This window comes from Fundulus heteroclitus, chromosome 2, assembly GCF_011125445.2.
Source record: "Fundulus heteroclitus isolate FHET01 chromosome 2, MU-UCD_Fhet_4.1, whole genome shotgun sequence".
Taxonomy (NCBI): domain Eukaryota; kingdom Metazoa; phylum Chordata; class Actinopteri; order Cyprinodontiformes; family Fundulidae; genus Fundulus; species Fundulus heteroclitus.
Window position 1 is genome coordinate 16,520,313 of NC_046362.1, and position 12,614 is coordinate 16,532,926.

Sequence of the window (12,614 nt, forward strand, 5' to 3'; positions counted from 1 at the left end):
ATATATATATATATATATATATATATATATATATATATATATATATAGATAGATAGATGTATAGATATGTATAGATATAGATATATCTTTAGGCTGGAAAAAAAATTATTGTCCCTGACTTTTAATGAGGGACATTTATTCAACATTTGAATTTTACAATAATTCTAATACTATAGATTGGCTGTTCTGCATTTGCCTCCTTTACAATTGCTCCACTTTTCCTATTCTACCTTCTGATGCTAACCAGCCCTTGACCTGGTGGAGTGAGGCTCTGGAGCAGAATGACCTTATTTTGTGCCGGGCTTTTTTAAAATATATATATGTGGCTTGTCTTTGGCCGCCAGCAAAGATCTCTGTCCACGCCAGTCGCACATACACACACACACACACACACACACAGTTGCCCTCTGCACACGTGCCAACCAGTGAACCCTCTCCCTGTGGCAGGAACAAGCACTCCTGTATGCAGAGGAACAGCTGCTCTTAGTTGCCCTCTCACAGGTGGCTGCGAGCTCGCTTCTCCATCCCTCCTCTCCATTAACGAAACAAGTGGGGTTTTTCTTCTCTTTCATGTGGACCTTGATTTCTGTGTGCTAATAATTTGTTCCCATTATGTTGTTCTGGTTGCCTCACAGGTCTGGTTAGGAACATTTTGCCACTGTACATCATGTAATCAGCCTCCCACATTGGCATTTCCTATTGTCTAGATGTTTTTTTTTTTTTTCTCCTATCAGCAGACTGGTGATAACGAGTTTAACAGGACATACTTGGAAAGCCGTGTTGTGACATACGTGTGGGCTAATGGCATTCTGGCATGAGTACATCCTCTGTGCTCCAGTTGAGCAAACACACTGAGTCACAGTTTAGCAGGTCGCCTGAGGCAAAGTCCTACGTAGCGCCGCGTGTGCCTGTGACTCTAACTCACATGTTGAACAGTCCAGCGTGGAGCTAGGAAGTTATTTGTCTTTGTTATTATCTTGAATGCGACCGTCTCAGAAGGGTTTGTGTCAACCATCCAGTGCTGCTGCTGTTTACTCCTGTAATTAGGATTTGCCGGCTTTATATTGTAAATGGTAACTGCTGAGGAAAAATTAATTAAGATTTAGGTTGCTTGTTGCAGGAAACTTTCATTTGACCTTTTTATCTCAAACACACACATACACACACACATATATATATATATATATATATATATATATATATATACATTCAAAAACATTCAAAAACTCTAATTTGAGGATTATTTTTTGCCAAATCATCAAAATGTGTAACACTGCTAGGCTCGCATGTCTCAGAAATGATTCTGTGTGGCCCGTGATCACAATTCAAGGATGGTACAGCCAGCACAGGTGGTTGAAGCAAACAAACATGTTGTTTGTGGTTGATGCAAACAACGCTTTTTGGGTACATTTGCACTGATATGAGATCTTTCAAAACCTTCTTTGATACAACAAAAGCATTTCCATTAATGACAATTTTATGCTTTAATTTTACTGACTGCACAGCATGGGACTTCAAAAGCAAACTTGGGCACAACATTTCATTAAACATGGCTAAATAAAGTGTTTTTAAATAACTCGTGACACTTTTCTTTAATCCTACGACTTTTGTTGAAATGTCATCAATTTCATTTTTCATTTCCTTTTTGGTAGAGCAGGTACAAATTTGAAAACTTGTGATAAAACTGTTTTTAGTTTTTGTGTTGTTTTGTATGTAAAATACAAAATAAACAACAAAAATGTCACTTGTGGTTAATTTAAACCAGACAATTTTGGCCAACATGCCACCGCTGATTTAACTGCATCCAAATTTGACAGAGATATTCTTTGAAACTCTAAAAGGTTTTCACAGCTTGTCAACAGTAATCCATCAAGTAACTTTAATTTGGGTTGAATTATCATATGTATGTTACAGTATTTTATTTCAACATTTAAAAAAGACATCAACTTTTATCTCTATGGTATATCTATAACAGTATATGACCAAAGTGTTAGCACAAGGTACGTTACTTAAACGTTAAATGCAAAGAAAAACAACCGAAGAAAACCAGATAATATATTTTATGAAATACCAATTACAAGCACAATAAAAGCTAAAATATCCTGTTCACCCAGAACTTAAAGTTAGAGAGCATAAGTGGGTTTTAAGCAGATTAAAAGTCATTGTCTGTGCAGCTTTAACGTGCAAAGGCGGGTTGTTCTACAATTTAGGCACCACCGCTGAGAAAACTTGGTCACCGATACTTTTCAGCCATTAATTACGATTGTCTAACCACAACCAGTATGAGGTCTATGAAGTTCTAGATAGAGTTTAAGGCTGGAACAGTTGAGACAAATATGCACTATGTTATTAAGACTTTTAAGTCAATGCGATCATAACAAATCAACAGGATGCAAGTTAGACTTGAGCAAGGATGTGGTGAGATTATAGGAAGGAAACAAGCTTACAGTATTGTAAGTTAAATCTAGCACAAACATCAATTACTGTTTCAAAACCCATTGATGTAATTTAGAACTTTAGTTTACAAAGGAGCCTTTGCTGATAAAATCTCTTCTGTACGACAGAGTTGATCTGTCAACTTCAGAACCACTGTCAAAAATCAAATATGTTTCTAGTATAATAATTAAATTAAACAATGACAACATGATCAATATTCAGGTTAGCAGAATATCCAATATATAATAATTTTTGCTTCATTTTGAGTCAGGTGTAGAATGTTTATTTCCGTCTGTCTTTTTAAACCTTTTAGATAATTTTGCAACCCAAGAAGGATATTACAAATGTTTTCTTGGAATGGGCAAGTAGATTTAAAGGCTGTGAGCAAAAAAGCAAAAACTGATCATTTGCCTTTTGAAAATAGTTCCCAAAGAAAGCATCTATGAAGAAAAAGATGAAGAAGCCTTTAATGGAGCCCTGAGGTACAACACAGGTTTAAGCAGATGTTAGGGTTATTATAAATAACCCAGTTATCCTAGAACGAAAACCACACAACACAAGTTTAGACTGTTCTATAGAAGAGGACAGAGGATAAACCCAAACGGAGAACTTTTACTCCCTGACAGTTTGGGATCGTCTGCGCCGGGCCATCTCTGTCCTTTTGCCTTTATTGTCACACATCAAAAACGGGTCAGGAGGATTCAGGAATTTTTCAACATGAGGGTTGAAAACAAAGAAGGGAGCAAGTTTTATTGCGGATGGTGATCAGTCACCAGCTTCATGCACAGCTGGATAAGGCAAGGCATTCCTTATCTGGGAGGACCATTTGTTCTCCCTGTCTAAGGTTAAAAACAACAGAACCTTCCTGAAAGCAAACTCCTAAAACAAACCAAATGCTGTAACTTGATAAAAATAAAATTATTACATTCATATTTCCCCAACAGCAGACATAAAATAAGAATATGTACTAAAAACAACACATTGCATCTCATATTATCCAAAACTAGCGTGAATCAGTACTTTTGACTTTGATCTACAATACCAAAGTCAAACGAACAATTGAAACAATTGATAATTGATAATTGATAACAAGCGATTTTACAGCACCATCTGCTAAACAGAGCTCATTAAAAACCTTCAAGAAGATATGATTCAAGTCCAGTCTGAAATTTTCCCCAAATACCACTTAAGTCCAGAAAAGACTAAATGGTCAAAAATGAGAAATTATTTTGATATAAATGTTTTATATCACATTTTTGTTTGTGGATGGAAGGATGGATGGATGCATGGATGGCATTTCTGTCTTCCCTCAATACCATGTCTTCCTCTTATGGAAGATTGGGTAAATATTCTTCTGTGATCCCTCATATTGATCCACAAAGAAGGAGGACGTTATGGCTTACTACTTGAAAGTTCCTTGATGCTTCGGCAAACAAAATAAAGTTTAATTTTGCTGAAATATTTTTTTTAAATATTTCATCTACCATTATTTTGCAGAAGGTAAGGATGCCAAAAACAGTGGAAGTGGTAAGTTTTCCTAAAATCCCTTTTTTTATGTATATTGGTATATTGCCCCCATTTTAAGAATGCGAGTGGAATAAAAAATAATTTTGTTTTAAAACGTTTTGTTTATCTTTAAGAGGATTGACAATAAATCTGTAAAGCACTGTATGTGTGTACTGAGGTCAATTAATTACTCTTGTTTTAGTTTGTTGTACAACAGGCTGGATTTTCCATTAAGATCCCTTTTCCTTTTCATACCTGCAAACTTGAATATTGTCATCATTATTTAAGATGTGTTTATGTTTCCATTGCTCGTTTATTTTTTTCTAGTGCACATTTTGCACAAAGTTATTAATTGGTCTCTCTTTAAAAAAGAACCAGCACTAAGCCACATTAACAACCCTGTTTTCTCTTTACTCATACAGCCTTCTGGTGTGAAACTGCACCCCTATTTTAAATTTAAAGTAGCAGCAACGATACAGCAAAGATCAATCAGAGGATAAATTCTAACTCGGCTCATTGTCATAACATTTAAAAGTAGACTGAGCAATTTGCAAAGAGAAATTTTCACATGAAGTGTCGGAGTTGTGCCTTTTACACGTGCGCCTGTTGGTGTGTAGCTCTGAAGTTTCTGCGAAGTAGGCCAGGACAGTGTAAACATCTGGCCCAGTCCGGGGCTTTCTGCCTGTTGAGAGCCATGACAGATGGGAAGGGAGCGCGCGGCTCAAACACTTCCATCTTTGAACGGATCGCAGTTGTCTTCCCAAAATAGCCGTCGCCTCAGCGCCTTATATGTGCAGGGCCCCTTCAGCGTGTGCCTGAGGGGGGCATCATGTATCTAGGCCACACAATACAGGCTGAGGGTTCATTGTTGCTGCTTACCAGCAGGTCTGTCTCTGCCCCAGGGACGAGGCCTCTCTGCACGTCTCGGGACTGTTCGCCATGCATCTCAGTCAGCTCAACCGCGAGTGTCTACTCCACCTTTTCTCCTTCCTGGACAAGGACAGCCGCAGAAGTTTGTCGCTCACGTGTCGTCAGCTGCGCGAGGTCTACCTTGACCCCTGCCTCTGGAACCTACTCCACTTCAGCTCTCCCTGTCAGCTCAGATGGGACAACTATGTGCTGGGACCTTCACTGCGTCACTTAACTATATGCTGGTATTCCAGTAGAGTCCTGCTGGTGTGCAACATTGAGGACTGGTTAAAGAGCTCGTTCCAGAAGGACATCTGCAGCAAACACGAGAACCTGGTCAGCACTTTCCTGGCCCATGTGTGTCACATGTGAGTGTTCCTCCTGTCCTTTATAAAGATTCACAATAAGCTATAAAACAGGCATGAAGACTGTATTTTATACATTGATCCAGAAGGGCATAAGCACAAAGGGATTTTAGGTCCCAGTTAACGTGGATAAAAGGTTATTTTTTCTGATATCAGCTACGGATTTAGGTTGTCTGTCGTCTGTATTTGGTTGTGCAGCGAAGCGTAGAGTGGACGTTTCAGAGCAGACACAGAAAGTCGTCCCGTGTCATTTACCATACGGATTAAGACATCGGCAAGTATTTCCAACATGGCCTTTTTGCAGCTTTTTAAAAAGCTGTTTAATTTGTGTTCTGAATATTGGGGCCTAATTCTCAAAAAAGCTGCTCTCAGTCACATATTTTCATGTTTTAGCAAAACGATTGAGAAATTTTGATTGAAAATGTTGGCCATTGTTTACATTTTTAACAACAGCCAACTTTAAAGCATTTCAAGCTTGTGCTCCTCTTGGTGAAATCTTGATTCTCTTGGAACCCATCAGCTGTCTAACTCTTTACTCGTACAGGATAGACAAAATCTCTGCATTCAGCTCAGCTATATTTCTTCATAGTTAGAAGTGACAGCATCAAGCTACAGCACCATCTATAATAACCCATCAACATTTAATTTTCCTGTGGGGATAAAAAGAGTATTTTTGAATTTGAATTTGAATTGAATTTGAATTCATTCATTCTATATACGGACCCACACCCTTGACACACAGGAAAAAAAGGCAGGCACAGCCTCTTATCTTTATGTAATTGTAAATATCACTGAAATGAGGATAAAAGCACGACTATTAACACTGGAAGATAGATGAACAGAGGAGCTATTGATTGTGAGGAAGATCTATCATGTGTGACAAAATAATACATTGGAAGCAAAGATGAGAATTTCTACTTTGCCATGTTTGAGTTTAAGTAAATTGTTTACAAGACATCAACTTCATTCTTAAAAAACAAATCGGAAAGGGAAATCTGGTGGAATGGAAGTGGGTTTAGTGGAAAAGTAGTGTTGGGTGTCATGCTAGCGGAACTTAATAGTGAATTTATAGCAATGCTGACATGGTTGGAAAAGTTAGATGATGAATGGAAGAGGTCCCGGGACAGAATCCTGGGGAACACCGGAAGTAACAGGTGTTGCCTTGAACCTAAATATTTCTAGCTACACAAAGTTTAAAATAAAGCCATCAAAGTAAAAGGCAACATTTTTATTTTAAGAACTTTCCCATCTGCTCAGTATTGATCAAAGTAACTACAAATTTGAACTTTTCATACTTACATTGTGTGTGAGAACTCAAGCGCCACCTGTTGGCCCAGCAGCAGCTTTTCTAAAGCTGTGCCAGCCTGCTTGGCTTCTGTTATAGCCCAAAACGGAGGTCATATTAACAATACTTGTAAGAAGTTTTTTTTAAGAAGTCTGAACTCGCAGTTGTAAGCACAGGTTGAGATCCCCCCCCCCACACACACACACACACACACTAAACGCTGAAGGCTCCAGGGAACAAAGTCATTCGAAACAGATGCTGTATCCACAGCTGCCTGTTGAAACAAATAAAAATAAAAACACAACAGCTGTAGGACACGAGACTAATTCTATAACCAAACACGACTGTTGGCACACGTCTAATTATATTTACTGAGATAAGTGAAACTTGCATGGGATAGGTCATTGACAATTAGCTCTTTTGGCTCCTGGCCTTGTGTGTGTGGCCCGGCCCCATACAGGAATCAGCCCACAGAGGCGTAATGAGGTCTCTGGATAATTTCTTCAAGGCAGCCAGTAATAACTGCTGATGTAAGGGGAGCTCAGCCACTGTGGCAGGCCAAGGCAGGGCAGACTGCATGTCCTGCATTGTGAAATTTGAGAAGCACGACACGAGATCTGAGAGATGACTCAAAACTGGAAGCACCTCCTTTGTCTGGGGGCTTGTGTTTCAGTGCCTTTCAGGCCTATACTCGCTGCATGCTGATAAACCCTCCTAAACAGTCTGAAAAGGGAGAGGAAACCGAGCGCACGTGACACGGTGGGAGGGCGAGCGGAGGAGCTGTGAGAGTGATAAAAGAGTGATCTGGCCACAGATGCTCAGTCAGCTGCAAACTGGAGATTTATGCAGGCAGGTGGAGCCTACAATTGGCTCTTTGTTGCTGTTTGAGGAACGAAAATGTGCGTCTGCCTCTGCCTGCCTCCTCGACGCTGACGCCACGTTTGTGTCTATCTTTATCTCCCTGGGAAAACCAATAAAGGCCAGCATGTCTGCAGACTCCTGTACATTGTTGTGAAATCAGACGCTTCTTTTGAGCAGATGAGTATGTGGTAAATCATTTGTCAGGGACTCATTTCTTGTTATCTTGGGGTTGTGGAATTAATTGCATAACGTGAGGAAACATGCTTGGTGCGGCACGCGGAGTAGATCTAACGGTGGGTGGTACTCGAAGCTTCGCCCCGACCTTTTCAATTGCATATCAGCTAGATCCGAGCTTTGATCCGTTTGCACCGTTTGGTTAAATTGATGCTGACGCTGACAAAATACGAAGAATCAGATCCCGTGCTTGTATTTTAATTATACTTCCCGCTGCCAGCGTAGACAAAGTTTTAGCTTCACACGTTTGACTCTGAGATCCTGCAAATTCCCCAAACCCTGTCAGAGAAGAGGCTTTTCCTCCAAAAGACGGATGATGGCTGACCATAAATGTTCGTCTTAGTTTCTCAGAAAATCTCATGGGATGATTTGGCCAGGCAAAACAGACTTTAGTAAACCCAATGGCTCATTAGAGACATGATTACAGGTTGGTGTTGTTGTTGGTGTTCGTCGGGGACCAGACAGCTCACTAAGCTGTTTTGTTTTAATTAGCGCTGCATCTTGTCTTAAACATAAGCTGAATGATGGAAATGTCGATGATGGAAATGTCGCTCAAACTATTGACCCGTTGATGCTAACAGTTCAGAAAAAAGGTCTTAAATTATTTTTAGGACAACAAATAATAATTCTGTTCTTATAAGGTATTACGTGTTTAATGGACTTTAGATCAACAACAACAACACACGAGATACATTGCTTTTATAAACCAAATCTAAGCTAAAATGTTACATCTGAAACCAGAAAACAAGAAAAATCGAATTATATTTACACAGATGGGTTCCCATAACCTTAAATCAGTATTGCACATAATCCCATTTTGCTTGTTTTTTTTCTTCTAGAGTGAGAAAACTGAAAACTATATTCAGTTATTTCTAATATGTTATTCAATTAATACTAATGTAATTGTAATGTAATTGCAGAAATTAGCATCTACTTACAACCCTGCAGAGAAAAGTGAAGACACAGTTGGAAAATGTAAGAGCTCATTGCTGTGCCCAGGGTTATATCTAACTATATATAGGCCTTGCAAAAGCATCTATTGCCCTTCAACATTTATATTGTATCAAATTACCACCACTTCATTGTATGCGTTTGAGATTTTATATGATAGATCAACAGAAAGCAGAAGTAAATGTCAAAAAGTTCAAGGAGTATGAACACTTTTGTAAGGCATATGTGAATCTGTCAGAGAAAAGAAAATGCTGCATGCAGAGATGTTTGGCAGGACAGAAACAAAACCACACAAACCCTGTGTCGAGTGTCATGAGAGAGCGTGTTATATAACAAGGGTTGATCATATCTTTATTATTCCTGTTTTAAACGCCGGGTTAGTTTATGATCTCCGCTGAAACACTTCGTCATGAGAGAAGAAACAAAACTCTTAATGCCACGGTTGGATCTTGCGGCACATCCTTGTCGTGTTTTGCTGTCCATACCGTCCAATCTCGCCGCCTAATAAAGTGATAACAGTCTTCCCAAAAGCGCGGCTGGGCACATGACTGAGCTTCTGCATGTTCAGGGGTTACTGGGGCAGCGCTCTCGCTGTGCTGGAATATGTTTGGCTCACATGTAGGGGAAGCAGTAAGATTATGTAAGTCTTTATGTAATCTGCATCAGCGAACATGAATGACACCCCCTGATCCGAGTGTCTGCCTACATCCTCTATGGAGAGGGCCTGCAAGTGGGCTGCACTCCACTAATTCTCATTTTTCAGAGTTTTTTTTTTTTTTTTTTTTTTTTTTGAAGGTGGAGCAGTGAAGTTGCTCTTTGTTTTGCAATAAACCTTTTGCAACTGTTCTGTAGAATATTTCTAAAGTACTCTTAGAGGGTGAGCGAGTGGAAACACAAAAAAGCCTCAGTGGAACAGAGCTCACAGAAGGGATACATTGGAGGATGAATTAATCTTCTCTATGATTGTACAGATCTTGTTTCTTCACCGTTTTCATCCACCTATTTTCCCTGAGACCATTTTGGACCACAGCGACATTAAAATGGGAAAAAAGCACACAAACCCAGACAGCATTATTTTTTTTAAGACTCGACTTAGTCCAGAAAGATTCACCTCCCCTTTCTGTGTGATATCTAGGAACTGACCCAGCACTCTCAACGGGTGTGTGAAAACAAGACTCTGACTTGCTGTCTGTGCCGCAGGTGTCCCAACCTTCTCACCCTGACGCTGTCCGGCTGTGCACACATCACCGACCACGACGTGGTCTCTGTGCTGCGGAGCTGCAAGAAGCTGCGCAGCCTCCGCCTGGAAAACTGCGTCCGCATCACAGACCGCAGCCTGCAGGCTGTGGCGGTGCAGGGGGACAACCTGGAGGAGGTAAGAGTGGACTTCTGCAGGAACATCACTCAGGCGGGGCTGCAGAGCTGCAAGGAAGCGAGACCGGTCCTCCGACTGAGCGCAGAGAGGAGCGCTGATATGATTCCTGATAGCAAGCCTGAAGAGAAGGAGCCGCTCAGGAGAGCTCTGCAGAAAGTCCTGCTGTACTCCTGAGGGATGAGGACTTGACAGTGATGACTATGTTGTTGTTTTCTTTTTTGTATCTCTCATAAATTATTTTGTTTTTACATTTAATACCTTTGTGTACGTCATATATTCATTTTTATACATTTTGTTTCTTAAAAAAGACCCACTGAACTTCCTTCAAAGTCTTATCAAGATGTGGCCTTAGCTCTGTTTCTTAAAATCCTCCTGGAATATTATTATTATTTCACACTTATTGATGTGGTCTTCACTTTGAAAAAAAAAAAAGATTCCACTCTCATATTTGTATGAATAAACTAACAGGATCTAGATTTGCTTTGCTAAGACAAAGACCAGATATTAATAAAAAAAGGTTATTTTGTTCCAGCAAACACACACACACACACACACAAAGAAAACCCGGAGTACCCTTTCCTCTCAGTGACAAACAGATTTTATTATGGTTTGTTTTGTTTGTACAAAAACATTTCAAATTAAAATGAGCCATTTCATGAGGACAAGTGTGTCAGCCCATTTCTTGCTAATATAATTTCTTTTTTGCAGTGACTTCCTGAAAGACTTCTGTTCCCAACCAAGACATGTTGAATAGTAAAATTTATTAGCGCTGATTTGTAAGTAAGTCTTGAACAAGACCTACAAACCAGGTACCGCCTCACTCTGAAGCGGTATGGAGGAGATGCACGTGGGTTGTCACTTTTATCCCCGTTGCATCCCTTCCTATGGCACGGCCCTTATATATGTGCTGGGCAAAGTTCTGTTCAATGGCTCATAAAACAGTAAATATACTCACCAGCCACTTTATTACGTGCACCTTGCTAGTACCATGTTAGACCTCATTTTGTCTTGAGAATTGCATTAATTCCACGTGGCATACAGCAGGTACAGTAAATAACCAGCACATCAATCATTTGTTTGATTTGTTTGGGTTAAATCTTTTTAACGCAGCGATTCACACTAAGTTACCAATAGCGACAGCAGCCACCATCAGTTCTTCTGTGTTTAATATACGGCGGCCCCACGACTAGCCCGTTGCACTCCACCAGCACATGCTATACATACATTGATGTTAGTAGTCGCTAAAAGCTGCCGCCGACACTGTTTTGTTGTTGTTAGCTGAACCGCTGCTTCTGGATATGAAAACTCAACACCAACTGTCTGTGCATTTGCCGTCTTGTGAATCCACCATTTTGCTGGTCCATCACTCCCTTCAATCAGCCACTAAGATGCTCAGGACACCGGTCCCCCGACAACTGACACTGGACACCGCTGGCTTACTGGTTATTGGTTTCTCCTTCACTCTTGTTTGGTTTCTTTTTTTGCTTTCTTTTCCTGTAGTTTGTTTGTTTTCCTTTTAATTTTGAATGTTTACTTAGTCGTTTAGGTGTGATGCATAGTGATCAGCTGTTGTGTCTTAGCTGGCTGTTTACTCTCTGCTGCACCGCTCTGTTAATTACCGTCAGCAGACACACCTGCCGTTATCACAATTATCTCCACTAGCTGCACCTGTTACCGTGCCTTTTAAGTAGCAGCCGTCCACAGCCATTCTCTGCCAGGTTGCCTTCAAGCCTTAGCGTGAATTCTTGTCCTGTTGCAGTTTCTGACCGGTTTCTCTCGTTTTTTTGGATTCCCTGTTTGCCTTGCCCTTGCTGGCAGAACATCGTCTGCTTCCGGACTCTGGACGCACCCTTGGGCTGATCTTCACCACGATTCCTGCCCTGCCCTCTGGATCGGCCTGCCTTTTATTTCCTGCCTTCTCCGTGTACGAGTCCTGCCCGTCTCACGGATCTGCTCACTGCTCCATCCTATTCTGCCGCCCCCCCCCCCCTGCTGTAGGCAGCCTGCTCTCAGCCCAGCCTGTCATCTGCTCTGTTCTGGACTGCTGCCTTCCAGCATCATGTTCATGTTATTTCTTTCCCCTTTTTAATAAACCTCTTAAGTGCAGCACCACGTTTTGGTTTGAATATCGGGTTCTCAGTCTGAATAAGCATCACATTTAGAGCGAGTGTTATTACCTTAGTTAAAGATATTTTTGATGGAAGGATTTAAACTTTAAGTATTTTAGTAAATTCCTGTATTATGGGGAGACGTTTGTGTTTATTCCATATATGTTACAAAGTAAATGCACTCATTTATTTATTGTGCTACTATACCACACTTCACCAGGTAAACATTCATAAAACATTAATTGACAAAGACTGAGAGCTTCTTTTGCTATTTATTCCTGATAATCAGGTGGTGCCTCAGCGGGGTCATTTTGATCTAAATGGCTAACTTTGTTAATAGTTGCCTTTGGCACAAATTATTAGTTATTCAAAGCTGTTGCTCAACAAAAATATATGAGCTCCAAAAAACTTTCTGTTCACTTGTTATTTAACCTGCCTTGGGTTCAACAAGGTGTCAGAAACGTTTCTCATGGACTTGTGTCCATGTTGACATGATAGCACCATGCAGCTGTTGCAGATGACCGGCTTTGTGACACGGCGCATTGCTCTGCTGAGAGACGGACATCTTCAGCAATAAATCTGTC

At 40.4% G+C, this 12,614-nt stretch overlaps 1 protein-coding gene across 1 annotated transcript; it reads left to right on the forward strand.

Annotated features, from left to right (window-relative positions):
* Positions 1-4,510: 4,510 nt before the first annotated feature.
* Positions 4,511-12,028, forward strand: fbxl22 (F-box and leucine-rich repeat protein 22). Its single transcript, XM_012871478.3, is given in 3 exon segments — positions 4,511-4,832; positions 4,835-5,219; positions 9,748-12,028. Coding segments are annotated over 3 exon segments (795 nt in total). The 5' UTR covers positions 4,511-4,771; the 3' UTR covers positions 10,097-12,028.
* The last annotated feature ends 586 nt before the right edge of the window (positions 12,029-12,614 follow it).